The following is a 27238-nucleotide window of genomic DNA, read 5'->3' as shown; positions in this document are numbered from 1 at the left end:
TATGAACTTCTAGGAATAAGAATAATGCTTTTGGATTTCTTCAGATTGAATGAATGTCACTGATGACTAAATGTCATTGAGTTCAAACATCTGACTTCTAATTTCATTCACCAATCAGATATATAACTACATATTTTACTTTAGTGTGTAAAATTAGCATATATAATATAGTGTCCCATTTGTTTAATTAGATGTTCTCTATCTGCTTATAAGACGTTTGAAAATCGATGATACTTGAGATCGCCTTTCTACCTAAATACAAAAAAGAAAAAAAAGTTTTAAAACTGTTGTAATATTAATTTATCAGGCATCCCACTTGCCAGTGTTTACATGACATACCGTGTGGCTGAGCCCCTCCCCTTTTCCAGAGAACCGCTCTGACGCGATGACGTCACTCACACGTAGGGCTCTTTAGACGAGAGAGTTCGCGGCGATGGCGACGACGGCTCGGTGTTGGAAAGGGACGCAGTGAAGCTGGCCTCGGCTCTGGTATGATTCATGTTGGACACGTTGTTTTAATGTTTGGTAATTGCACAAGTTCCGGATGAGTCTTTGTCGTCTAACACCTCAGCACTCGTTTGACTGGTGAGTCCGCCGGTTGTAGTCGTTGCTCGGTGTGTTTTGACAGAGGCCTCCGCTCTGGGGTCCGCCCTCCATCTCATAACAACAAAAACAGTTGCAGAAAGCAGCTTCAGCCTAACCAGCTAGTGCTAGCTAGCAGATCTACGCGCTGCTCTCTGTCACGGCTTTTAATGCCAAACGTCGAGTGTTAAGAGACCGCTGCATAACAGTTCACTGTCTGCCAGCAAATGTTAATTTCCACTGTTTGCATGTAAATAGCTCTTCGACTGAGCGTTAGCTCGCTAGCATTATTTTACGCTGTCGAGTGGTTGTTGATGAACACTGGTTAGCCAACAGTTTACATTACATGGCTGCAGGAAAAACTAGCTAACCGCTATTCAAAAATAAAAAGGAAAAAACGAAAGAGCAGTTACTTGACTTAACAACCTGTTAGTACAAGAAACGTTAGCCATTTTCTTTTCCCCCCCTTGCAAACGGCTTTTCGTCAACTAGCAACGTGTTAATGTAACGTTGCAGAGCACTTGCGAGAAGCATTTGTTTTTGGGTTGACCGTAGCTTATTTTTTAGTGGCCAAAACTACCGGTATCTTTACATCGAATACTAACTAGTTGAAATAACATTAACTGGTGATTAATTAAGTCTAGTTTACATTTTATTCACCGTAGTGAAGTAAAAGGTAACGACAAAGTGTTAAAATTGAGCTGGGAAATCCCTTTCCCCAAATACGAAGTTAGCCAAGGCTTTTGCGTTTATACACTGTTTAGCAGCGCTGTTCAGTATGGCTACCGGGCTGTAAACGCAAAGCTCCGCTGTCAAACGTGTTGGTTCATTGTCTCGTTTCTTGTTTTTTCCTTATCATTTCGACACTATAGTGTCGATAATGTTACCACTTGTGAAAATGACTGGCCTGTCACGGGATAGGAGTAAGGTTAAGGCTCTAAGGGGCTTAGACTTTTCTGTGTGACTGCTGAACTGAGAGCCAGACTGAGCCGTAGCCACGGGTCACGAGCGGGCTGCAGTAAACAGAGCCGTGTGTTGGGCAGATATGCTTTATCAGGTAGCAGCAGCAGTAAAAGTTGGCCTCTACTCTCAGTGAAGTAATGACCTCGTTTGCCTCCTTCACACCTCTCTCAATGACCGGAGATACTTTTGGCAGTACAGCGGGATATTTTGTCTTCTTTCTGTCTCCAGGCTGCTTAAATGTTCCTGAGAAGGTGTGTTGCTCTCCTGAGCTGCCCCTCCACTGACCCTCTTAGATCAAGTTTCAGTCTTTGCAAGCGTAGCTGACCTTTACAACTACTTGTGGGCCTGTTTGCTGAGAGATCCTAACGGGTTGCCTTTTGAAAAGTGATGTTAGAGGATATCGATAACGGAATGTAAGAAAAAGCTCTTTATTGATGGTTTACATGATCTGACCAACAAAGCTGCTGCTGCTTTTACTGTTTTTGATAAGTTGCATTTCTTTTGCTCTTTCAAGGGCAATCTGGGTAGGAACTTAAACTTTCAGCGACTGGACAAGTCCTGCAATGTCTTTGGCTCTGCTTGGCCAACCCTTTGGGCAAATTACCAACCATTGTTGGGTAGTTGAACCACAAAGCACAATTCATTGAACACTAACATTTCTGATTTCTTTCACTACCCTTTAAGAACCTCAAAATGTGACTGTATGTTCTTAAATATGTATTGTGCACATAATTGTTAATTTTTTATTTTATTTTTTTGAAGGTGAACATTAGCCGATCAGTTCACGTGCCTGAACCATGTCTTTATGCAAGCTAAACTGTAGGCTCGGAGAACCAGCTGGCTTATTTTCCAGTCTGCAGTACAGTTTTAAGTGGTATCTGAGCTCACATGCAAGCCACTGTGACCACCAGGGCATCTATATTTGCCAGTGAATCAAAAGAGCTTCTGTAGCTTGTGTGTCTCAGTACGGAGAAGCATTTTCTCATTATTCACTTTCATTTCCACAGATTTCCATGTCTTACTTGTGAGAGTTTCCACACAGGATATCAGGTCTGCTTATCATCCATTAGTGATTGTTTGTGGTAAGTCTAAAAATCTATGTTTTCACATTTTGTTCATTTTCTTCAATTTTAACCATGTAAATCCAACCATTGGATTTTCCCCATACTGCCATTTTTCTGACTGCCCAACATATCATAGATCATCGTTTAGTCTTCCCAATGCCTGGACACATTGCATGGGAAAGGCATTTGTGCATCCAGGTGCTCATGTACAGCCTCAGCGTATTATGAGCCACTCCCTGGATCCTTCCTTTTTCTCTTCTGCTTCTACTACTACTTTTTCTTTTATATGTGTAAACTTAAAAATATGCTCACATGCTTTCTAATGCCAACAGAAACACTTAAAATTTATGTAGAAAATGCTGCTATTCTGTTCATGTCAGCAGAGAAATGAGAGGAAATGAGGTTGGTCAGAGTTGAGACTGATATGCAGCAGAGATCTGGTCTGGAGTCAAACTGGGGATATTGTAGTTTGTGGTTGGCGTCTTAACCCCTCAACCACCCTGGTGTCTGCACAAACATGTATTTACATACAGGAGTGGGCCAGCTTCGAGAACAAGGTTTGAAACCTTAAAAGTGGATTTCAGTGTATTTCTAGCACACCCACACCATCAAGAACCAGGGTTGTGTGTGGGCAAAGGTGAGGGTTTCTGGTTTAAATAATTAAATGCATGTTGAACTGAATTTGCGAACCTAATTGTGGATGCATTCACTTCTGGCGAAATGACAGTTTAGTAGTGTCCCTAAATGACAATGAAATTCTTACTAGGGATATTGGCCAACTAGTCAGACCAATTTGCTAATTTGTTTTTCCATAAGTTCTATTTTTTTTTACAGTGGAGATCCACGATCAGGATTCATAGTGAAATGCTTTGAGAAAGTTGATTAGCCAATTGCTAGTTCATTTGGTTTTGTGCCAGTAGTTCTGACAATCATCTGTGATGCTGACAGGCTGAAGTAAACTCTAGATCAGGGGTCCCCAATCCCAGTCCACGAGGGCTGGTGTCCCTGCAGGTTTTAGATGTGTCCTTGATCCATCACAGCTGATTTAAATGGATAAATTACCTTCTTAACATGTCCTGAAGTTCTCCAGAGGCCTGGTAATGAACGAATCATGTGATTCAGGTGTGTTGACCCAGGGTGAGATCTAAAACCTGCAGGGGCACCGGCCCTCGTGGACTGGGTTTGGGGACCCCTGCCCTAGATGTGTTGAAAGAGATGACTCTGTTCACTCTTATTTGAGGGGGAGGGGGGGGGGGGGGTTTACCTTGCCTGTGTTACTGGTAATATGTACTACTCAGTTTGCAAGTGACAATGCATATCTATGAGAGATTCCTCGATAGTCCATCCCCCGTTTAGACATGTTGCATGCTGCAAGGGCAAAGCATCAGAGAGGAGGCAGATAAATCTGCCAGAATTAAAGCTCTTGGTAGACTATAAAATTGGACACAATTTTAAAGCTTTGTCTCTGTGTAAAACAAAAAATGAGCATGGGTAGGAGGCGTCTTGGGTTTTTTTTTCCTTCTTTTAATAAAACTTTTTTTTTTTTTTTTTTTTTTTAAATTTAAAAAAGAAAAAAAATTACTTGTCTCTTTGTTTTTCTACAGACAGATCCAGGCCGGAGTTCCTTGTTGGGTGACCCACACTCCTTGACAGGGGCCATGGTAATGTATTATCATCCCAGGCATGCTTTTGATAATACAAATACTTATTTTCCACCCTGATTTACGAATAAATTCTTTACAAATCCTACCATGTGGATTCATGGATTTTTTTTTTTTTTTTTTTTTTTTTTTTCCACATTCTGTCTCTCACAGTCGAAGTGTACCTCTGGTGCAAATTACTGACCTCTGTCATCATTTTAAGTGGGGGAACTTGCACAATCGGTGGCTGACTAAATACTTTTTTGCCCCACTGTAACTGTTGTGTGGCCTGAGTACTGTCTCTATAATCGGAACTCTCAATTGATTTTTACCCTTAATCAGCACGGTTTACCAGGACGCAGATATTTACGTCAGTGTCAGCAGTATCAAAGGTCCTCCAAGTTTGCCATCTATGCAGGAACACTTTCAGTTTCCAGTGCCGAAATGAGTTGTTGCATTGCACTATGACATAACCTCTGGATCTGATGCATTGCCTTTTTTGAACCTGGCTTTTTTTTTTCTTCTGTTCCCATTTTTGGCATGCTGCTATGTTGTGCCTGTCCCTGTCTAGCCTAGGCATGGTGCTCTTCTAGCTGTGGCAACTATTCATATTAGCTCTGCTCGTGTTCAGACAAGATCTCGGAGGAAGTTCTTCCACTGTGTGATATCTATCATCTCTTTCAAACAAACTTGGATTGAAAACTGAGCAAAGACAGACTAAAATCTGTTAATGGCCAAACAAGAATGCTACAGAGTCTGTTACTGTCAGCACAAGATCATTGTGTGGCTGTATAAGCATAAAATAGTTAGTTTTGACTAGGGCTGCCACAAACTATTATTTGGATAGTCGACTAGTCACCGATTATTTTTGCGATTAGTCGACTAATCAGATCATCATCCATTGGACGTAAAACGTACAGCTTATTGCACCAGCAGCATCTGCTCTTATATAACTATCATTAGCTTACAGCTTTAAGTGTTTAAGGTCTGTGCTAACTAAAAATAAAGACAAGATGATAGTTTATTAAATTTTAATGAAATTTGCAGATTGTTTCGGTGAAGTTTAATAAACTCCTTGCTATCTAAAATATAACAGGACACCAGAGTATATTCTCGAGCATCTCACACTTCTGATAATCAGCTGTCTGCTTGATGTTTATTTAGCTGTGTAAAAACTATAACTTTAATCTCAGCCAAACCGATTTACTCAGGAACAAATAAAATACTAAAAAAAAGCCAAACAATAACATTGTTAAGTTATCTAAGTGACTTGTATATCATGTTTAACCTGAGTAGCGGGTTTGAAAACAATTTGCCAGGAGTCCGGTGTTCTCACGGCTCTAGTGACCTAGCCCCCGGCTCGCTATCGAGCTAGTGGGTAACAGACGTCTCCGAAAACGTCGGAGCGCTTTTGAAAATATGTGGTGTCCTGATAAACTGAGCAGATATTTGAGGTTTACACAGCTACATTCTCGCCTGAAAATATGTTAAACGTTTATTTTGTGACCCAGAAAGAATAATAAGAGTAATATTAAAACTAACTAGCTGCCGCCATTGTTGGAAACTGAGCTGGGCTGCGCTATGAATTCTGGGACACAGCTTCTTCTTCTTCGGGGTTTAACGGCAGCTGGCATCCTTGTACATGCAGTGCTGCCATCTTCTGTTTCAGTCCGTTATTACACTCTTAAATCCTACTACTTATTCCTGCGTCTTTTGGGATCTTACAAAGCTTCAAACGACGCGTCGACTATTAAATTAGTCGTCGACGATTTTGATAGTCGACGTAATCGTGACTAGTCGACTAATCGTGGCAGCCCTAGTTTTGACCACAGCCACTACATTACAAAAATATACTGCATGCATCTTCCAAACAGATTAGAAAGTAGTCAGACAAAAAAGGAATGTGTGTGAAGAGGAATGTCATAGTTAAAGTTGTTAGTACTAGTTAACTAGAAACATTAACAGACTATTGCACTGTAGGAGGAGGAGGGGCAGCAGAGCTTGGAGTGTATCCAGGCCAATCAGATCTTCCCCAAGAAGTCCCCCGTCCTGGAGGAGGAAAACATGCAGGTAAGAAAACCACTGCAACTAGCTGCTTGTTTTGTGCAGTATGAGGGCGAAAACAAACTCGGTGACAGTTGTGTAAATCTTTCCTAATCAGTTACACAACCTTGATGACATGTGGGACTTTTGCTTGCTTCTGCTTACCCTTTATGCTCAAGAGTTTGTGTTGAGGATTGAAGTGTTTCTTCAGAACACTTCAATAAACTTTTACCACCTCTTCAGAAACTCATTGTTGCCTAGTTGGACACTCTGACTCTTTCTGGTTACTTATTTTTCTTTTTGTTTGAGTCAGCTGGATTCTGGCTCTCTCTTTTTTTTTTTTTTTTTTTTTTTTAAATGGGCAAAATATTGACACAACTTTCAAGTTGTCATATGACTCATGACTTTTCCCACTATATTTGTGTATGTGTAGCTCTGCCGTTTATTTGAAATGTTTTCTCTCCTGCTGTTGTCAGGTGCCCTTTCCTGAGCTGCACGGGGAGTTCACAGAATATGTGGGGAGAGCAGAGGATGCCATTATTGCAATGTCCAACTACCGCTTGCACATAAAGTTCAAAAAGTCAGTTGTCAATGTAAGTATCTCTAAGTGACAAGTGCGCTTCAGTGTTGTAGCTTCAGAGAAAAAAAATCTTTCACGTGGCACAAAATCGCTGCAAAATGAACCACATTGTCTCCATTGGAGGCTGTATCAGTATGTGTGTATTTTGTGAATGGACAGAGCACTGTGGTGACCAGGCCATTCAAAGCTGCTCTCCACTGGCAGCAGTGCCATGTGACTCTTCATCACCTCTCTTTCTACACTCGTCTGCTCGCTTTGGCTTCTCTCTGGAACTTGCCGTTGCCATGGATGCAGTTGGCCCACAGGTTCCTGCATAACAGCCAGGGCCTTTCTTTCCATCCTTTTTCACTATGTTAGAGACAAGCTTTGTTAACAAAGTATGGTCTTCATTTACCATCACACTGGCCTTGTATGGATCTTTACTTTTTCTTTTTTCAGAAAAAGATGATTTATTAGAGCCTAAAGTTACACAGGACCCTTTACACTATCAGTGGTAGTCACCCTGTCATGACTAGTCTGTGAATTTCATTGGCTTTTCATGGTTTCTCATCATATTGCAGCTAGCCTCTTGCTTGCCTTAAAGACCTAAACTCACCAGGGTCTTGGTGCCTGCTGGCCACCTTTACCTCGTATTACCAGCCTGTTAAAGCCCAGTGGTCCTGGACTTTTAGTTTAAACTGTTTTCTATGTTGTGTAGTATTTAAAAAGTTATTACTTTTTTTTTTTTTTAATTTTTGTTTCCGTTGTTTATCTTAGTTGAGTATCTGCCATCATTTGATAAAGCTAATCGGCTAGTGACGTACAACCACAAGACAGTTTTGCAATGTGCAATCATGTGCTACAGAAGTTTTTGTTGTTTCACTTCCGCCTCAATGAAAATGTTTAATCATCTATAGAGAAGTTTATTTGCTCATTGTTTTAGTGTTGAAATGTTTTTATTTCATTTGTCATTTCAACTCTCATTAAAAGACCAAACGCACAAAGAATCTCATCAACAAGTAATATCTTTCTGAAAAGTTGAAAGTGTGTGTGTGGCTTTTTTTTTTTTTTTTTTTTTTTCTTATTTCCAAGTCATACAAGCTGTAGTTATTCAGTAAATGACGGTATGAATACACCAGTTTTAGTCTCAAAGACAACTTATCCAAATAACTGGAACATTTATTTATTTTGGTGTATTTACTACAGTTTGTGCATCCATCAGTGTTTCCTGTTGACCTCAGGAACCCTCTGGTTCATGCCTTACACAGTGCCTCCCTGTGCCCATGTCACACAGCCAGCATTTTCCTCACACATATTTGGATGTGTTGCATCACATGGCAAATCTGCCGGAGCTCACAAATCAGGGGTGGGATGTGCTGCAAGAGAGCGAGAGGTTGTTAACAAGCAGCCCAGGAATTTTCATGGTGGCTAGATTAGGGTTGCAGATTAGAAAGTGGAAATTAAGTTGTGACAGCAAGATGCATGAATGTGTGGAATGTGCGGTGACGCCAGCCTCACACAAATCGACATGCATCGCTTACATTAGTATTCTCTTTGTTTTGCATAGAGTTGTTGTTGTGAGATGTCAGTAAGTACCCGGAAGAGCTGCATGGTGTGGTTAAACTGTACAGTTTTGTGTGTATCTGCCTGTTAACAAGCTGGCCTCAGACTAGAAAACTGCTTGTTAGTTTTGCACAAGGTGCTGGATTAAACTAGAAATGACAAAAAATGCATATGGGGGGAAATCTATCCTCACAGCATTTAGGTTGCCAACCTCTAAATCAGGGGTGGGCAACTCCAGGCCTCGAGGGCCGGTGTCCCTGCAGGTTTTAGATGTGTCCTTGAACCAACACAGCTGATTTAAATGGCTAAATTAGCTCCTGCAGTTCTCCAGAGGCCTGGAAACGAACTAATCATGTGATTCAGGTGTGTTGACCCAAGGTGAGATCTAAAACCTGCAGGACACCGGCCCTCGAGGCCTGGAATTGCCCACCCCTGCTCTAAATACTACAATAAAATCTCCATATGGCTGTGACTCTGCCACTGTGCATATGTCTGGAGAGCTTGACGTGCTGATGATCATGCATGACTCCAGACTCTGTGAACATTAACTTTTTATCCCACAGAGCTACTGAAATATTATCTAATTAACAAAGCTTAGTCAAAGGCAGCATAGGTATTTCCCTGCAGTATTTAAAGTATGCTGTTAAGTCATAAGCACAAGCCGGTTCTGTACTTTGCTATGTGCCGGGGAGAGGGGAAAAATGGCTTTGTGCCAAAGGGAAATGCAGATACAACTGTAAGATCTAGGATGATTGCTTTTTTTCTTTCTCCTTGCAAATGGGGAACCAAAAGGAAAGTTAAGAGGATTATGTGCTGTCTGTTTGGAAAGTTTTCAGACTCTTTCAAGTTTTCCACATCTTGTGTGGACTCATCCTAAGATTTTTTTTATTTTTTTAATTTTTTTATATATTTATGGTGGTGGGATTATATAAATAGTTTTCCCATCAAAATTTTAATAAACACTGATTTATTCTGACTCTTCAGCACTCTTAAGCAATGGCCTCAGTTGTTCCTAGGTGTGCTGTGTAGGTTTTGAAGGATTTGAGTAAAACTGAAATAAGATTTGAAAGAGTCTGAATTTTCTGACAGCAGTCTATATTTGCAGAGCAGAATGGGATGTGATTTTATGATGATGTGATTAAAATGTACTTCAACAAATAACCTTTTAACGTTGAATTTTTAGCACTGTGTCTGATGGTTTAGTTTTTATTTATACTTTAAACTGCTCTTGCACATCAGCACATTGTGTTGTTGGCATGAAGCCACTATCCAGCCACCACTAATTTGCTTAAAGGATTGCTCGAGTCTGCCACACTACCTGTACTGACTGCATGGGTTTGAGATTTTTTTTTTTTTTTTTTTTTTAAGGCTATACACTAGTGTTGCAGTGTATAAGTGATGTGACGGTTCCTTGTTTCCCCCCTCTTCAGGTTCCTCTTCAGCTCATTGAGTGTGTGGAGTGTAGAGAGATGTTCCAGCTTCATGTCACCTGTAAGGATTGTAAAGTCATCAGGTATGACCATTGAAGCTTCCTGTCTTTGTCTAGATGAGAAACTTTGAGTCATATCACTTCCGTATGTTTGTAGTAATCACTGCAGTATCAAAAAAAGACATTAGGTGATTAGTGTGAGCCTGCTTTGTATGACAAAATGACAGTAAACGGGTTTGAAATGTTCTCTTGAAAACTGAGGATAACATTTAAGATAAAATTTGTACTATTAGTAAAGATTAATATTTATTTTTGTTTTTGAGTACTAGACTCCTGCATTTGGTTCTTTTTGAAAGATCACATTTTAAATTTTATCCCCAGATGTCAGATCTCCACCTTTGAGCAGTGCCAGGAATGGTTGAAACGTCTGAACACAGCAGTGAGGCCTCCGTCTCGCTTGGAAGACCTCTTTGCCTTTGCCTTCCACGCCTGGTGCATGGAGGTGTACGCAGGAGAGAAAGAGCAGCATGGCGAGCTGTGCAGACCAGGTACCCTTTTAATTGCTCGCTTGTCTTTACAGAAACTTACCCAAACCTGTATTTTGCTTATCGGACATCTCTGCTGTCACTGTAGGTGAACATGTGACCTCATGGTTCAAGAATGAGGTGGAGAGGATGGGCTTTGACACTCAAAATGCTTGGAGGATATCTGATATCAACAGCAAGTTCAGGTAGATGCGGCTTTCTTTCAGGATACTGCTTCCGTGTTGATTTCAGAATTGCAGCTAGAAGATGGATTCCATCCTTTGCTTTCATTGGCAAACAGCACAAGTCAGTATGTGTTAAACAGTGGGTGGTTGTGTTATTGTACTCCATGAGTGCTGAACCCTGGACAGATAAGGGGCTGGCCCAGGATTAGGTGTCTGCAGACAGAGACTTTTGTTGAGCCATCACAATCCTTTGGTGTTCCCTCTCCTTGTTTAACTTTGCTCTTTGTGCCCTTCTGCACTGCCAGGCTTTGCCCCAGCTATCCTCAGCAACTCCTAGTGCCAGCCTGGATTACTGACAAAGAGCTAGAAAATGTGGCAGCCTTCCGCTCCTGGAAGAGGTTTCCTGCTGTAGTTTACAGGTTTGTGTTTTAAAGCAGCTATTAAAAGCAGACACTTGGCCTGTTTATCATTAGAGAGGTAAAAAGCTTCCTTATGCAGCGGAAACGAAGCAATTGTTGGATAAAATCTTGACTGTTCTATATCAGTGCCACAAACCCTCCTAGCTTCTGATTTTTTTATTTTTATTTTTTTATTTTTATTTTTTTTTTGTGTTTAGAGTGTGCTACCCGACCAAAAGCACTGACGTCACCAATTTTGGAAGTGCTTCAAGCATTTTTTGGCTCTTTTTGTTTAATAATGCTTGGCACTGTTTGGGCAACTTCATGCTTGAGCCAATCAGAAGTGAAGACTTCGTATGCCTGTTTTGTGCATCACAGAACATAAAATTTCAGTTTTTTACTATCTTAGTATATTAAATTGCATAAACTGGCATTTCTGAAGCTTTGTGCCTAAGAAAAACTAAAAGGTCTACCTCATACATGTGACATACTGAGTTGTGGTAATGAAGTTCTATTTTTAATATACTTGTGCGTTCTAAGTCTTTGGAAATCTAAGAAAAGTTAAAAGTAGTATAAAATGCTGTGAAAGGGAATAAATTGTCGTCGTCTTCTGTAGGATTTGTACTGGTATTACTATCATTAAATTGAGTACTTCCATTAAATAAACTCTACCTTGGCCAGACATTACCAGTCTAACTTCTCACTTGCCCTTCACATAGGCATACAACTACTGGGGCTGTAATTGCCCGCTGTGGCCAGCCAGAGGTCAGCTGGTGGGGCTGGAGGAACGCTGATGATGAGCACCTGGTTCAGTCTATTGCTAAGGCCTGTGCCGTGGACAGCAGCTCCCAAAAACATGTTCCCAACGGTAGCTACACCAATAGCTCAGACCTGCCTGACACTGATTTTGGTAAGAGCTCTCACTCAGACACTTTTATACTGCCCACTCAGAGTAGGATATGTTAATATTCTGCTTTATTTGGCAGCAGAGGTTGTCAGAGCTGAAATGTTTCCCCTTCTTTCTCAAAGTCTGTTCACCTGCTTGCTATTGTTTTGAAAGCAGAACCCATATGTTTGAAATTTGGGTCCCTGTGTTGCATCATACTAGAAACTACTGTTACATCATGTTAGCCCAGCATTCATTCATAACACTCCTCACTGCTGCAGCGTTATGCTGGCTCTCTTTAGTTCAGTGTAAACAAGCAAAGCTATCACAAGGAGGGGCCTTAGTGGTGCAGTGAGATCTGTGTAAATTGGCCTTCAGTCAGCCTCACTGACATGCCGTGTACGCCCACAGACAAATGCATGCTTCCAGCTGAACATACACCTACCACTGCACATTTTCTTGAAGTGTTGCCATCTTTATGAATTTGCAGCAGACACTGTTGACTTGTCTGATTTGTTGGTGCTTGTCTGAAGCTGCAAACTACAGTAAACTTCTGTTAAAGACATGTTTGATGTGCCTGAAAGAATCTCACTTATGCCCCCAGAAGGTGCTTTATACAACCTGAGCTGTAACTCTTTTGTTTTTGTGTGTGTGCCTGTCAGAATCCTCCATGACCAACAGCTCAGAGGTGGAGACACTGGCCAGCCAACCTCAGAAGTTACTGATCTTAGATGCCAGGTCCTATGCAGCTGCTGTAGCTAACAGGGCCAAAGGTGGAGGCTGTGAATGCCCAGGTAAGTCCCGTCTGTTTGGTCCCAAGTCGCATACAGAATTGGGTCAGTGTGTCTTCGATTTAGCAGCTCAGTTTGGCTTAAAGACATAAATTTTTGCTTATAGTAAGTGTTACTTTCATCTTATTTCAGAATACTATCCCAACTGCGAGGTGGTTTTCATGGGAATGGCTAACATCCACTCCATTCGCAAGAGTTTCCAGTCTCTACGATTCCTCTGCACTCAGATGCCTGACCCAGCCAAGTATGTGTTTGTAAATATGCCTCCAGCAGTACACCCAGATTTCCCAAGTCAAGATTTTATGACACAACGCTAAAGCTAAACTATTAAAACTCAAAACCCCCAACAACCTTTAGTAGTAGCTGGATGTAACTAGCAATCATAGCCGTTTTGACTTGGGCCTTACAGCTGCGCCTGATACTGAGAACTTGGCCCAAACCCTCTTTCCCTTTGCACTGCCATATTCAACACTGCAGTGATGTGTAGCTGAATTGTCAGCTTTAAGTGTTTGTGTGGAGTTTTTTTTTTTTTTTTTTTTTTTTCCTCCCCCCTTATGGTTTGCAGATCAAGATGGAGATAAGTGTGTGTGTGAACCATGAGATGGTAATTCGTGTGTATCTCTATTGATCTAGAAAACACAGTTGCGGTTAGATTTATAAACTATGTAATGTGAAAGAATCATAATTTATGTGGGTCAGGGTGTATGTATGTGTCCTACTAGTCTCATAACATGGTGTTGTTGGACTTTTTTTTTTTTTTTTGGTTTTTTTTTTTTTTTTTTTTTTTGTTAAGATTATATTCATTTCAGCACTTCAGCTTTAAACTGGGCACTATAGGCTTTTGCTGTCTGTTTGCAGCTGGCTTTCTGCACTTGAGGGCACAAAGTGGTTGCAACACCTGTCCCTGCTACTGAAGGCAGCTCTGCTGGTGGTCAACGCTGTGAACAGAGACCACAGGCCTGTTCTTGTGCACTGCTCTGATGGCTGGGACCGCACACCACAGATTGTTGCTTTGTCCAAGCTACTGCTGGACCCTTACTACCGCACTATTGAGGTATGGATGGAGATGACAATGTTGTTGTATGCAAATAAAATGTGAAAATGATAAAAGCATTTATCGGATTATCTCATGCAGGGCTTCCAGGTTTTGGTGGAGACAGAATGGCTGGACTTCGGCCACAAGTTTGCTGACCGATGTGGCCATGGAGAAAATTCAGAGGACCTGAATGAGCGCTGCCCTGTTTTCTTGCAGTGGCTGGACTGTGTTCACCAACTGCAGAGGCAGTTTCCATGCTCATTTGAGTTCAATGAAGCCTTCCTGGTGTGTACATTCAATGTTGTGTGGTTTTTTTTTTTTGTTTTTTTTTTTTTTAAACAACAACAGAATCCAAAATCAAAAATGAGCAATTTATCTACAGACATAATGGTGTCTGATTAAAGTGTAGTTACATTGAGGTTCCAGATGTGAGAGATTGATATGCATTTACCTTCATGGTGCGCTAAAATGTAATATGAGGAACTTTTTATCCATGCTTTTGTTATACTTGATAATTTGTATACAAGTGTTTGTGTCACATTTGTGCAGGTGAAACTGGTGCAACACACCTACTCCTGCCTCTTCGGTACTTTCCTGTGTAACAGCGGCAAGGACAGGGAGGATCGTCACGTTCAGGAGAGGACCTGCTCGGTCTGGTCACTCCTGAGGCCAGCCAACCGCTCTCTGAGGAACATGCTCTACTCCTCACACTCCGAAATTGTACGTCAACACTTTTAACCATTCAGTCCTGCTAAAAGGAAGCAAAGATACTCGTGTCTTTTGTCTTTTCTGACTTAAACATTTAATGTTTAAACTTAAAGACAACTGGGGCTGTACCTAGCTATTGGACAGAATTGATCGGCTCCCAGCTCAGAAAGCTGGATGGGGATGTCAGTGACAGAATGTCACTATATTCAGTTGTTAGTTACTACACTGCGTCAGCAGCAGTTCACTAGTTCAGAGGTATTACACAGTGAAGCCGACAGCTTTTCTCTTGCCATGTTTACATAAATGTAAAAGTTGCATAGACTTACTTGACCAAAGTGAAAAGCTCAGACAGCAATACTTCTACTGTGAGCTTCGCTGACTGTCTCACACTCATTATGCTGTCATTAACCTATCAGCTCTACTCAACACGTGGTGTTAGTGCACCTACTTACACTTACTAAGAGTGAGGACAAGGAATAGAAACTAGTGTCTGACGGCATTATGTAGCGGCCTGATTGCGTGCTCTGATATGAGAAAAGTATAAATAAAGTGAATAACATAACTGCATTTCAGTTATATTTTAGTAAAGCAGTTCCTTAAAACCCTTATTACTGATCTAACTGCATCAGTAATTTTGATCCACTTTTTGTCCTTCCTGTCATATGGAGTGCAGCTAGCAGTGCTCCAATGATGCTCTGTCTCAGACATACCTCAGCTTTTCTTGTTGTTGCGTACACTACAGAACAAAGACGTGTGGAATTACTGTAGAGATATAGTGAACTTTGAAACTTAGGTGTCTGGATTGTTCATGAGTGGAAAGTCCGTCAGATCGATTCCTGCAGTTAAATGAAAGATTTCCTAAAGCTCATTCAAAGGTTTTCTGCTTTCAACAAAACTGACTAGAAGTGAACAGGATACAATATAAAAGGAAGCTTTTAAAGAGATCGTCCTGTTTGAAACTGTCAAATCTAACTATCTCAGAATCAAGCTCTGTGCTTCTTGCCATTGCATACAGCATGTCTTCACATGCTGCTTTTTCTTTTTCTTTTTTTTTTTTTTTAAGGAACCCAAGAGTGCTGTAATTTTTTTGTACATAACAATTGGCAATAAATCTAAAATACTGTGAAATACCAGTGCTTTTGACACCCTTCTGAGAATTGCATTTTTGTGGTTACTACTTTTGCATTTGTTTTGTGTGGGTGGAGACGGGCAGACATAAATATTGTCCTCTTGGTATGAAAAGAAACAACATTCTTGGAACAAGTTTAGTTTAGATGTTCTTGACAAATCTTATAAAACTTTAATCATCCCAGATTTAGGCACTTCTTGTTCGTTCATTCATTTATTCTATTCCACTCCTTTCTAAAGATTTGCATTCAGATAACCTTTGTCATCGTCATGTCTGATTATATCTTGAGTTAAGTTTGCAGCTCTTGTTTCAGGTTCTCCATCCAGTGTGTCATGTACGGAATTTGATGCTGTGGACAGCCGTCTATCTGCCCAGCTCCTCCCCTACCACTCCTTCCGATGATTCCTGCGCTCCCTACCCAGTGCCCGGTGCCAACCCGGAAGATGCACCCCTGGGCAGGTGAGCCTGGCGCGTTGGCACCCGACCCCTTCCCACTCTTCTCCCTATCGTGTAAGATAAAACGCAAGCCACAGACTTCCCACAGCCAGAGGGGGGCCGGCTTTTCCACTCTGCTGGTCACATGCTCTGCTTAGATGCAGTCTATGCTCTTGTGTCACGACAGTCAAAACATCTTGGAAGTGCAACAGGAAGTAGTCTTTAAGGCTATCATTAAAGCGCTTCAGGTGGTCGATAGGACTAGAAGTGCTGTGAATGCCCGTTCATTTACATAGTTTGTGAATTAAAGAGATGGTCTTTGCTGAAATGTCTGTTTTGATGAGACAGACATGTGAGTGATTTGTTAGGCAAACATTTTATACTTGTTTGCAGTTTCTCATTAAATTATAGGCTGTCAAGCATACTAGGCTATTGTTATGTAATGAAATGCCGCTTGTTTGTAATTATTTTTCTCCTTTCCTGTTAAGGCGAACAAAGACGCGCTCCTTTGACAACTTGCCTAGTGCGTGTGAGCTGGGAAGCTCACTGGCTCCCAACCGTCGCTCCAGTGACCCAAGCCTGAATGAGAAGTGGCAGGACCACCGGCGGTCTCTGGAGCTCAATGTGGCAGTGGGGCCTGAAGGAGGGGAGAACCAGGATGAGGTGCAGCCATATCATGACAGACTGGGCTCTGAGATGGATCACAGCAAGCAGCAATCCCAGGGCTCAAATACTGAACGTAGAGAAGAGTCTTCTGTGAACCCAGCAGAAGATACAGCGGAGGAGGCAGAGCTCTCTGTGGCAGTGGGTGTGGCTGAGGGACAAATGGTGAACATCCTTCAGGAAGCCACAAAGGAGGAGGCAGGATGCGACGTGCCAAGAGAGGACCATGCTGATACTACTCAGGTTTTTAATGCTGTAGACCAGGAGGTGGATGGACATGTAGAGCAGCATCAGATGGTGGATGTCAGTGAGACTGTCATGAAGAGAGACATGTTCGCTAATGGTCAGCTCCCAGAAAATGGTGAGATGAAGGCTCAGGAGAACGGTGACTCTTTTTCTGTGCCCACACAGAAGGAAGAGGAACAGGATCAACAGGAAGCCAATGCATCTCAGAGAACTGAGGACTTGGTGACGGAGAATGTAGAGGAATCTTCTGTACAAGAAGAACTTGCGCATGTACCGAAGGAGTGTAGCACAGGTGAGCCAGAAGAGCCTGCAGCTCATAGAACTATAAATAGTGACTTAATGTATAGGTCACCTGAAAAACAAGGCTTAGATGAGAGAAGCTGCCCTGACTCTGAATCTGACCACAGTGTCCCTGAGTCAGTGGAGTTGGTAGATAAAAGGACCTCCTTGATGGAAAGCTCCACAGAGACTTTAACTGAAGAGGTCTGTGGCAGGGTGGAGCTCCCTGTGCAGCCACCTGTTGGTTTAAACCATCACCTCATGAGTGATGGCAGGAGCCCAGTTCCCTCTTCCAAGAAAGAGAAGGGGCTGGAGACTAGTGAGCATGGCTTGATCAGAACTTTAAGCGAGGGCAGCAAGCGGCCCTCTGTCAGTGCCTTTCAGTCAGTTCGTGCTGACCTTAGCAGGGATGGACTTTGTAATGGGGACAACTCCGAAGGGGAGCCAAGTGGAGCACCTTACTGGGCCAAAGGGAATGTGGAGAGGGCCCCTTTGAGCCGTCAGGTATCCGTAGCAAGCTGCAACTCTCTGATCCTCCACCCACGAGGCAGCTGCTCTCAGCACCGCTGGTGTCATGCCTTGCTAGGCCGGGTCACCATGAGCCCTGAGCAGCCAACTCGCAGCCATCTGGATGACGATGGGCTGACGCTGCACAATGATGCTATCCAGCAAAGACTGAGGCAGATTGAAGCGGGGCACCAGATGGAGGTGGAGACTCTGAAGAAGCAAGTCCAGGAGCTCTGGAGCCGCCTGGAGAGTCAACAGCACATTATCTCCCACCGGATCAACGGAGACATTGGAGATGAAGTGGTAAGCCACTGAAAGTTAACTGACCCTCTGATCTGTTTACAACTTGTAAATGGAAGCGATCCACTTCAGACTGCCCTGCTTACCATTGCCAGTTAAAGTGAACCTTACTGTGATCATCTGTCTCCCTCCATTCAGACCTCAATGACGGACTCTGAGTACAACTTGGACCCAAACTGTTTGTCGCGCTGCAGCACAGAGCTCTTCTCTGAGGCCAGCTGGGAGCAGGTGGACAAGCAGGACACGGAGGTGAGCAGCTGCAGCCATATAAAGACCCTCGTCAGGGAGGGATGGCACAAGGCTCACAAAGCGGTCTTTTAGCAGCATTTATGCAATGCAGAAGAACCTGGATGAGCTGCTCGGTATATGGAAACTGAACTGATACTTTCCCCAAACATTGCAGGTCACCCGCTGGTACCCTGATCATTTGGCAGCCCAGTGTTATGGCTGTGAAAGCAGGTTCTGGCTTGCTACCAGGAAACATCACTGCAGGTGAGAACAGCTTTGTTTTTGCAGAATCTCAGGCCTTCACTCTCAGTTATCACAAATCAATTCTTTCTCTCCTGTTGAGGCCTTTGCTGTTTAGCTCACTCCTCTTCGGGTCAGATGAGCTTCTTGTATGTAGGTTCAGCTGAGGCTGTTCATGCTTGGTACCTGAAGATGAACTTGAGAATCTTTGTCAACCCGTTTGTGACGAGGTTTACTTCCTCTCTATGGACCAAAGCTTAATCTGTTTGCGTTGAAAGCCAAAATAAGAGTTTCTCACTTCATGCATTTTTCTCAAAATATACATGTCTGTGTCCCTGCACAGACATGTATGGATGATAAACATGATGTAATCTGTGACTGCTCAAAATATTTCAAGGACGCACTAAGCAGTACTCGGAACTGGTATAATGTTGGCAGCTATTAATCAGCTATGTCTACTATTAATAAAGCAAAGGGTTTTGTTTTGTGAATTAAAGACTTGTATAGGAGAAATCTGTCTTATACACTTCCTGCCTTGTTTATTTGGATGTTTCCTGGTTCCCTGCCGCTGGGGCAGCCAGTCTTATTTCCAGCATCCACATAAAATGCAACAGGTACCACTTAAATGGGCACCATCATTAAACCCTCTAAATAAGGTAATGAATCAGAATAACAGATGGCGTACTTGAATACTGTAGTGTGGGTCTTTCAAAGGAATACCATGTGCCCCTGTTGACATGATTCCCAACTATTCTAAATGCAGCCAATTAAGTGACCCAGATTTGCCTTTTTGATCCAAGTGTTACTCTCTAATGTATGAAATCTTTAGAAAGTCTTTAAGCATGCCCTTTGTGCAAATGTAAGAAGTCTGTTGTACTGTGTGGAAGTAGCCTTCCAAAGAAAGTGTCCTGCACGCTCTCTACACCTGCTGTGGATGAACAGTCAGGATAGTTGCACGATTTAAGGCTTTTGGTCCCAGTATCATGTCTTTCATTCAGGAGAGGAAAGTTATTTTTAAAATTTGAGGACCTAATTTGCATTTCATTTGCCAATGAAATGAGGCGCCACTCTCTGGTTGTCTGTACTATGTCAATCTATAAACAAGAGCCAGGGAGCCAAGTAAACTGTTGATTGGTTGTTTAATTTATTGTAGACGCCCTTTGTTTTGCACCGATGTGTCCACACAAAACTGGGTGGTCAGGTTGATAATCATGTGGTGAATTAGCTCGTGGACACTTCCTCCTGGTGTCATCACTTCCTTTTATACTGCTGACTGCTCTGTATTTCCCTTTTTGTCAGTGGATCACATAAGTCACTCAGGAGAACTTTGAGGTTGAATCTTAGGATGTTTAGTTGTAAATGTAATTTGTGTGAATCCTGTGAATGCAACTTAAACACAACACATCTCCATCAGGACTTTTTTTTTTTTTTTTTTAAGTGTTATGTTTTTCTCTGCGGTTCAGCGGTACTTATCCATTTTCTGCCCCTCTCCTCCTCTACAGTGGCAGGGAGCCTGTTCAGGAGGTCTGGTGAGATCCGGCTCCCCTGTCCCACCCACCCTCCAGCCTTTTCAACCCAGCATCCTTCAGTTTCCTCCTCATCCTAACCCAATCCCACCTCACCCTTTCCCTTACTCACCTGCTGCATTTGAATCCCCTCATTCTGTTTTGGCAATCAGCAAGTTCTCAGGGAAACCTCTTCATTTCTGAGATGGGTTGATTTGTGTGTGTCCTCCAGCAGTAGCAGTGTGTTTTCATACAGCAGTTTTGAATTGGCTGTGACAGTGAGCATGGTGCTGTCACTCGATCAGAGGCTGCCCGTTTCATTGGAAAATTTGTAAATCTTTACTAAATTGATCCCTCAGCCTCGACCATCCTAGTATAGCATCACATCGGCACCCTGCCCCCGACTCACCCACAACATTAGGGTTGTAACGATTCTCCAAATCCACCGTGGCACATCTGGAAACCATGGACGTTTGTTACTGCAGATTCTGTCTCTGAACCGTTACACCCCTACACGGCACACACCCTGGCAGCATGCTGCCCCTAACCAACCCTGCATCCCACTTCCCAGCAGCACAGCATGGTGTAAGACACCTCTCAAGCCACTTGGTGGTGCAAAAGGGTAAAGAGTTGGAAGAAAAACAATCTAATTCACTTTCTGCTCTGTGTGGTTACAAGCAATTGAAAGGGAGCGCTGTGTGTGTGAGCATGGCCTTACATCAGAATTAGAGCATGGGTGTTTGAAATCTTCAGTGTGACCTGTCTGTCAAGTGATCACAGCAGTGTTTTGAGTTGAATAATCAACATGTTCTGTTTGGAGCACCTCTGCTAAGCGGCATGTAGTGAACATCACAGCAGAGCTGCACTGTAAACTGGATGGGTGGAGTCTGCCCACAACTCTCAAATCATGTTTAAAATAAAAGTTTATCATGCATCACACATGGTTGAATCATAGATCAACGTCACTTCACCAGGTGTGGGGTTATTTTTATTTTCTTTTTTTTTTAAAATAAGTAGCACCTAAGTCCTGTTTTTAAAATCAGTGTTTAGTATTTCCCTGTGTGGACCTCCTAGATAAGTGAATGTTTGTAGTTTAACATAAACTTGATCCAGATAAGCTAGCCCACACGCCAACTTGATATTTTTTCTTAATTTATTTCTTCCCCTGAAAGCTTTTTTTTTTTTAAATTATTATTATTATTTATTTTATTTTTTTTAAACAAAAAACCCAACTCCTCACATCAGTCCAGTTTAAGTAAACTGTTTTAAATGAGGTGTTATTTTCTAAGAATCTACCACAGGGACGCATGGTAACTTGAGGTGTAAAGAACGTGAGAGTCCCCCAAATAACATCTCCGTGTTCCTTGGCAGGAACTGCGGTAACGTGTTCTGTGCCAGCTGTTGCGACCAGAGGATCCCAGTGCCAAGCCAGCAGCTGTTTGAGCCCAGTCGTGTCTGTAAGACCTGCTACAGCAATCTCCAGCATGGCTCAGCTACCCTGGAGCTAGAGAAGCCCATTACAGCCAGCTCCAACTGAGGTCCAGAGGACCAGGACAGACGGGAGTCGGGCTGAGCTGCAAGTCGCTGATGCGGAAGCACTGCTGAAGAGCACAGGAGCTAAAGAATGTCCCACCAACTTTGTGAGTGCTGCTGCACTTTGAGTGTGAGTGTATGTGTGAAAGAGAAGCTGAGTGGCATGTTGGTGAGATGGGACTGCGCACAAAGGAATGAAACTGGACATCCTGGTGCCTTGGACCAGGCAGGCAGAGGACATTGTCTCACTGTATTTGCTGAAGTCTCCTGGAGGACTTTGGTCTGTGAAAGATTCTCCTGAAGATCCTGAAAAAAAAATCATAAAGGTTTCTCATCTCCTAGCCTGGAGCATGGACTCATCTCTGCAGGGTGTTCTGACATCCTGGCAATCACGAGACTGTCCCTCAGCAAGCCAATGTCTCAGTGAAAGATTAAAGGAACAATTCATCCAGATCACCAGAGGAGATGGTAGTCATATTCCCTCACTTCCTATGGTACCAACAATCCAGCAAAATTTATTATGATTCGACTTTATCTGAGATTTCTGCTGCCAATTAGTCTGCAGGTCATGTTATCAGTTCAGCATATTTTTGTGTAACTTGTTAATGCTGTAAGGTTGGGCTGTTTTTACCAGAAAACTTGGTTACATATTCAAACAGTCCAAAATGAAACCTAAACACTTTTATATCTGAATACATGTAACAAGCAAATTTGAGAAGCCTGATCCAGTGTGAGATTCATCCCCCAATCAAACGACCAACTTTGCAATGCTACACTTGCAGGTATGATTTCCACATTAAAATAAGACTGATCTGACTGAGAGGCACATACCCATTGAACCTGTTACACTTTAGAATTGTCCTAAAAGTGCAGGAAACTAGGTTTTAAAATTACTAATACTTCCGGCTATGTAGCTCAGAATCTTGTTTAAAAATGCTGCTTTCTGATGGTAATGACTTTAACATGACCGCAGACTGATCAGTTAGTAATAAACTGCATGAAGTCCTCTGTGGAAAAACTGACTTCATGCTTTTCAGACATTGGTTGATCATCAGCTAAAGTGACTGAAGTGATAGTATCCTATTTAAAGATGGGTCACTTAAATATTGATGTTCCCCACTGCTCAAGAACCTCTGTAAGCAGGTGATATTTACCATACATGCATTTGTATTGTCACCATCAACTAGTAATGGCACACTTGGGAATATTTGTTCCTCTCTACCATTGTGTGCAAGAGCTCAGTACATTTGAAAACCCCATTCCTCCCTCTCCTGGACTGGGAATGCTGAAGTGCATCATATTCCAAATTAAACCAGAGTGCCTAAGAAGCTTGTTTAGGCTCCACATATTCAGACTTGTTGAGAGTGAGGCAAGTTTTGCCATTTTGACTTTGTAAGAGTGCTGTGAGGATGCTTGCATACACTCAGTCACATGTTCAGTCTAAAGGAGAGCTTGTCTGAAAAGTGTGTAAAACAGTGAAGTGTATCTCTTAAAGAAACTGGCCGCAGCCTTTGTTTGCAGTGTCATTACTCTGGATAACTGGGTGAATTGAGCCTTTAACTTTCTGTGGGCCGAGTCTCAACTGTGCTTGCTTTGTTTGGGTGAGCTTTTAAGCAGCTTTTCAGAAGAGACGCACAAATGTGGTGGCAAACAAGTGATGTACAAATCAAAAAGCCCTTGATGCTTTGTGAACATCACATTTAGTTATGGTTGAGATTCAGTCCAGAGTACAGAAAGGAGGCTGGACTCCTGGAGTTTGTGAATTTGTAAAATTCTGTGCTGTTCACATATTTAAATGCACTTTTTTCTTTTTTTTCCCCTTTCTAATTGCTTTTTTAAATTTTTTTCAGTAGTTTGGCATCCTTATCCTGATCACGGTGAGGATGGTGAATCATTTTGTGTTTGAAGCCCCCGTGTAGACAAGTCATGCAGCAAGTTAGTGAGAGGAAAAGGCTTGTGGCTATTTGGTCTTTTAACAGCTCGTGCTGCGCTGCTCCTCCATACCAACAGACTGTTTATTACTCGTGTGCAGGGAGCACTCACTGTGAGACTCTGCTGATTTCAGGCTTTGGCTTTTTGTTTCAAAGCATTAACATCACACAGGTTTGGCCGATAGACCTGCATCAATACCGACGTTTTTTCAGTTTCTGTCGTGGACAAACTGAAGCACACGACGGTGCGGCCAACTGCTGCCAAAAGATCCAGTTTTGTTTTACCCAGCAGGCACTGGGACGGAACAACCTGTTTTGTTTTGTTTTTCTTCTCCCCTCAGTCCTCTGGTACTAATCAGACGGGTGTAAAGCTCACAACAAGACATCTTTTTATCTATGTATATATATATATATATTTTTTTTTTTTCTTCAGGTGGCTGTCAGCCACTACGAAACAAATTCCACTTTGTCTAAATCGGAGGAGCACAGCAGCAGTAGAAAGGGCTTTCTGCATTTCCCAGGTCTGTAACGCCACATGAAATCTGTCAAAGCATCGCTGAGACGCCTGCTCATCCTCACACCCATTCACAAACTACTTGTGCACACACAGACACAACTTTTTGTACAGTAAATGAGAGGAATAATATATTCAGATACCTACATAGCATTTAAGAAAATGTATAGAATCTTTGAATAGTGGCACTTAATTAGTCACCAAAGTTTTTTCTTTTCTTTTTGAAATTGCATAAAATACCTATATTTTGCAATCTGTTTAAGGCAGTTTGTTTTGTTTTTATGAATAAATGGAGAAGCAGGGTGACCTGATTTGATGCTGTAATGGTTCTCTCTCTCCTCCCCCTACTTGGATTTTATTTATTGATATTTGTATTGTTGACTTGCTGTTAAAACTCCAGTTAACTCAGTTTTTGCCACAGGATAATCAGAAACGCAGACTGAGCGGTGGTTCTGAACTTTGGCTACAGCATCCCGTCAGAATATTTTGTGTTGGCCAATCACAGCATGTGTGGATGTAAAGATTTCAGCATTATGAGGGGGTGAGCAGTCAAAGGTAGCCAACGAGATGTCTATGCACTGAGTGAACAGTGGTCCAAAACAAGCAGCCTGAACCCAAAATGAAGCCCTGCCCCCTTTAAAGCTCTCATACATTTATACCATTCACACCCATCTACAAACACTACCTCTACTTGCATCCACACTTGTTCATGTAGACACACATACATTCACATACTGAGCTTCTAGTTGCTGAGTGACTCTTGCTTTTCAGATTTCCAGCGCGAATGGGTTGTTGTTGTGTTGCAAATCTTTTTGTAAACCCCTCCCCTGATTACTGTTCAGCTGGAACATTTAAAGGTACAGCACAGAAGCGTAGACGAGGTTGATAATCTTTGTTCAGACTGCCAATCTCTATTCCCCATGATCCAGCTCGCTGTGTCAGATGGCTGCTGTAGATATAAACACAGCAAGTTTTGGACTAAGGGAGGAAACGCAGACATTTAACTGTGATTGACAACCTGATGCTACTTAATTATCCTAAAACTGTTTGACTGAGCCCATTCCTGTCACTTCCTGTTGGATTTGTGCATGATGCTGAGTTGAGATTGTTGCCATCTGGTGGTGGAGCTGCTGTTTTAGGTGGTCAAAACAACCGGCTTAAAGTGTGTGCTTTTTAATGTCGACCTCCTGTGGAAGTGTGTTTAATTCGACAGCCTGACCTTTAGTCTTTCAAAGAGAACTGAAATATATTATTTTGGCCCTCTCGCGAAAGATGAGTCAATTCCACGAACTACATCTGATGGCAACAAAATGGAGCAATTGTGTCCAAATAGACAATTTATTATTTTAAGACTCCACACTCCCTTGTGAAGCCAAAGCGTTTTGACCTTCCCCACATTGACGACCAGCAGCGTGAGTTCCCTTTTTTCGAGTTTCACCACAGTCACAGGGACGTCTTGTTAAACAATCCATGAATGTGAATGGTCTCACGGGAGAGGAAAGGCTGTTTATTTGCACATGACATTAAGTAAACACTGCCACAGGGTGCATCTGAGTAAAGTGAGACTGAAAGTGTGCTTTTCAGTATTGCAACAGCATGCTGGAGTTATGGACAGATCTGTGTGTGGGAGGGGCTGGTAATGTGGGCTTCAGTTAACGTTGCTGTGTCCCCACCCCCAGTATGCATATGTTGGGGTTTTGTTTTTTCCACTCACGCTGACTTGCTTTTAGAGGCATCACTGCAATGGCCCAGTAGTCACATGAGGTGTGAGTGTATAAATGCATCAAGCATTTCAAGCATTAGTGTGACTGAGTGTCTCTTTGGTGGAGCCTGGTGCCAAGCAGTTTTTATTACGGGTCTCTCACAAAGGGATCACTCGTGCTTTTTCTTCTTCCTCTCTCACCCCCTCTGTTAAGCACTTTGAACCTTCTCATGTCTGTCGAGTGTATGGCTGTACATAGCAAATTCCTGTAACAACAAGTGCTCCTTGTTCAGTCTGAATATTTTGTTCTGTTTTGGATTTCCTTTTAAAGAGAATTACATTGTTGTAGAATTAAAGAAATAAACTAGAAGATGAATCTGTTGTGACTGTTTGCTTGCTAGGTGATACCTGCTTTCACTGACACAACTTGCTGTGGTGGAGAATCTGCAACTGAGAGCGCACAAAGAAGAAAACGGACACTAGAATCATGTTTAATGCGTGTACTGGTATACAGCTCTAAAAATCAAGAAAATCTTAAGTTACACTGTCTAACATCAATTTCTACTTATAGAATGCAAATCCAAGTGAGTACATGACAGAAAAGAACAACCAAGAGAATCGATCAAAAAGCGACAGTGCTGCTCTAAGTTAGTCATGCTCACTGATGTGATGAGTGGGGGGTGGTCTTGCTGCCTCTAAAGAAACGATACAAGCAAGTGACGACCCCTGACAGTTACTAGACTTCATATCACTGCACAGAAACGGGACATCTGTACCATAATCGGCAGCAGCGGACTAAGAGCAAGCTGAGGCGCTTTGAGCCAGCCTGACAGCACGGCGTCCGGCATCAGAGGCAGAGCTGCGTGTTTCTTTCTTAGGTTTGCTAAAAACAACACGAGGAACACTTGGAGCGAAACACTGCTTAATAATTGTTTTACAAAGTATGGCCGGACAACGACGGTCGAAGCACTCTTATGCAGTTATATATCAAAGGCTATTCAGGCAAGAAGACCACACGGTTGATCTGGTCGCGTAACAAAAATGAGCTTTTAAACTCCTGATCAAATCCAGTCTTGTGTGCAAAGTCTTGCCTCCTCAGATCTCCCTTCCATTAGTGAGCTATGAAAGTAATTCAATGTCAGTTTAATTCTCTTAACGGAGAAAAAACCCTGTGATATTTCAGATTCTTATGTAAGGTTGATATTGTACGTCCTAGCCAGCGACAGCGTTAATCTCCCTGCAACATCTTTAGAAACTCATTTTTTAAAAAAAATAGACATGGCTTTACCAGCCGACTCTTCCCTTTTATCTATAAAAACTCCGACAGCAATATTTACAACTTTGAGGAGATAGAAAGTAGCTTCTGTAGATCAGCGTAGGTTCCCTGCCACCAAATCTACTGTGGGATAACTCCCATAAAAGCACGTGTCAAGAGGATTGTCACAGGAGACGTCTCCCGTTGCAGGTTTTTGTGAGGTTGAACGAGGAACTGACGCTGCACTATGTACAGGCAGTGTGTGTGTGTGTGCGTGCGTGTGTGTGTGTGTGTGTGCGCGCGCTTGCACTCAGGGTGGAATAAGGGCTTTTGCAGTTGGTTCTCTACAACCTCCAGTCAGGAGCAGCAAGTGGCCTCACACTGACGACTGATCCCACAC

At 42.4% G+C, this 27238-nt stretch overlaps 2 protein-coding genes across 6 annotated transcripts in view; one reads left to right on the top strand and one right to left on the bottom strand.

Moving 5' to 3' along the window:
* The first annotated feature begins 379 nt into the window (after positions 1 to 379).
* On the top strand, positions 380 to 25959 carry mtmr3 (myotubularin related protein 3). Of its 3 annotated transcripts, none has more exons than XM_082554456.1 (21): positions 380 to 489; positions 2553 to 2627; positions 4214 to 4270; positions 6230 to 6319; positions 6769 to 6885; positions 9845 to 9927; positions 10225 to 10391; positions 10477 to 10573; positions 10858 to 10971; positions 11670 to 11860; positions 12499 to 12630; positions 12760 to 12871; positions 13486 to 13681; positions 13763 to 13948; positions 14213 to 14383; positions 15814 to 15959; positions 16424 to 17933; positions 18069 to 18179; positions 18334 to 18422; positions 19901 to 19927; positions 21275 to 25959. In XM_082554456.1, the coding sequence occupies exons 3-21, from the start codon at positions 4268 to 4270 to the stop codon at positions 21438 to 21440; spliced, it is 3708 nt and encodes a 1235-aa protein (XP_082410582.1). In that variant the 5' UTR covers positions 380 to 489; positions 2553 to 2627; positions 4214 to 4267; the 3' UTR covers positions 21441 to 25959. The 3 variants fall into 3 exon arrangements, with proteins under 3 accessions (XP_082410582.1, XP_082410584.1, XP_082410583.1); XM_082554457.1 differs by lacking the exon at positions 380 to 489 and adding an exon at positions 496 to 585; XM_082554458.1 differs by lacking the exon at positions 19901 to 19927.
* The window catches only part of citb (citron rho-interacting serine/threonine kinase b), a 76509-nt gene continuing 73049 nt past the window's right edge, over positions 23779 to 27238 (bottom strand). For all 3 annotated transcript variants that reach the window (XM_082554448.1, XM_082554449.1, XM_082554447.1), the window contains one exon: positions 23779 to 27238. In XM_082554448.1, coding sequence (XP_082410574.1) covers positions 27215 to 27238 — 24 coding nt within the window. In that variant the 3' untranslated portion in view covers positions 23779 to 27214.

This window comes from Aulonocara stuartgranti (assembly GCF_965226115.1).
Source record: "Aulonocara stuartgranti genome assembly, chromosome: 12".
In the NCBI taxonomy this organism is placed as follows: domain Eukaryota; kingdom Metazoa; phylum Chordata; class Actinopteri; order Cichliformes; family Cichlidae; genus Aulonocara; species Aulonocara stuartgranti.
Note: the sequence above shows the minus strand (reverse complement) of the source record. Positions and strands in the feature narration are given on the sequence as shown.

What these genes read in the sequence shown, in the direction of transcription:
- mtmr3 (XM_082554456.1), top strand. An exon ending in TGGACAAGCAGGACACGGAG is followed by an intron (nt 18,180 to 18,333) that starts GTGAGCAGCTGC and finishes CAAACATTGCAG; the next exon opens with GTCACCCGCTGGTACCCTGA. An exon ending in ACCAGGAAACATCACTGCAG is followed by an intron (nt 18,423 to 19,900) that starts GTGAGAACAGCT and finishes CCTCCTCTACAG; the next exon opens with TGGCAGGGAGCCTGTTCAGG.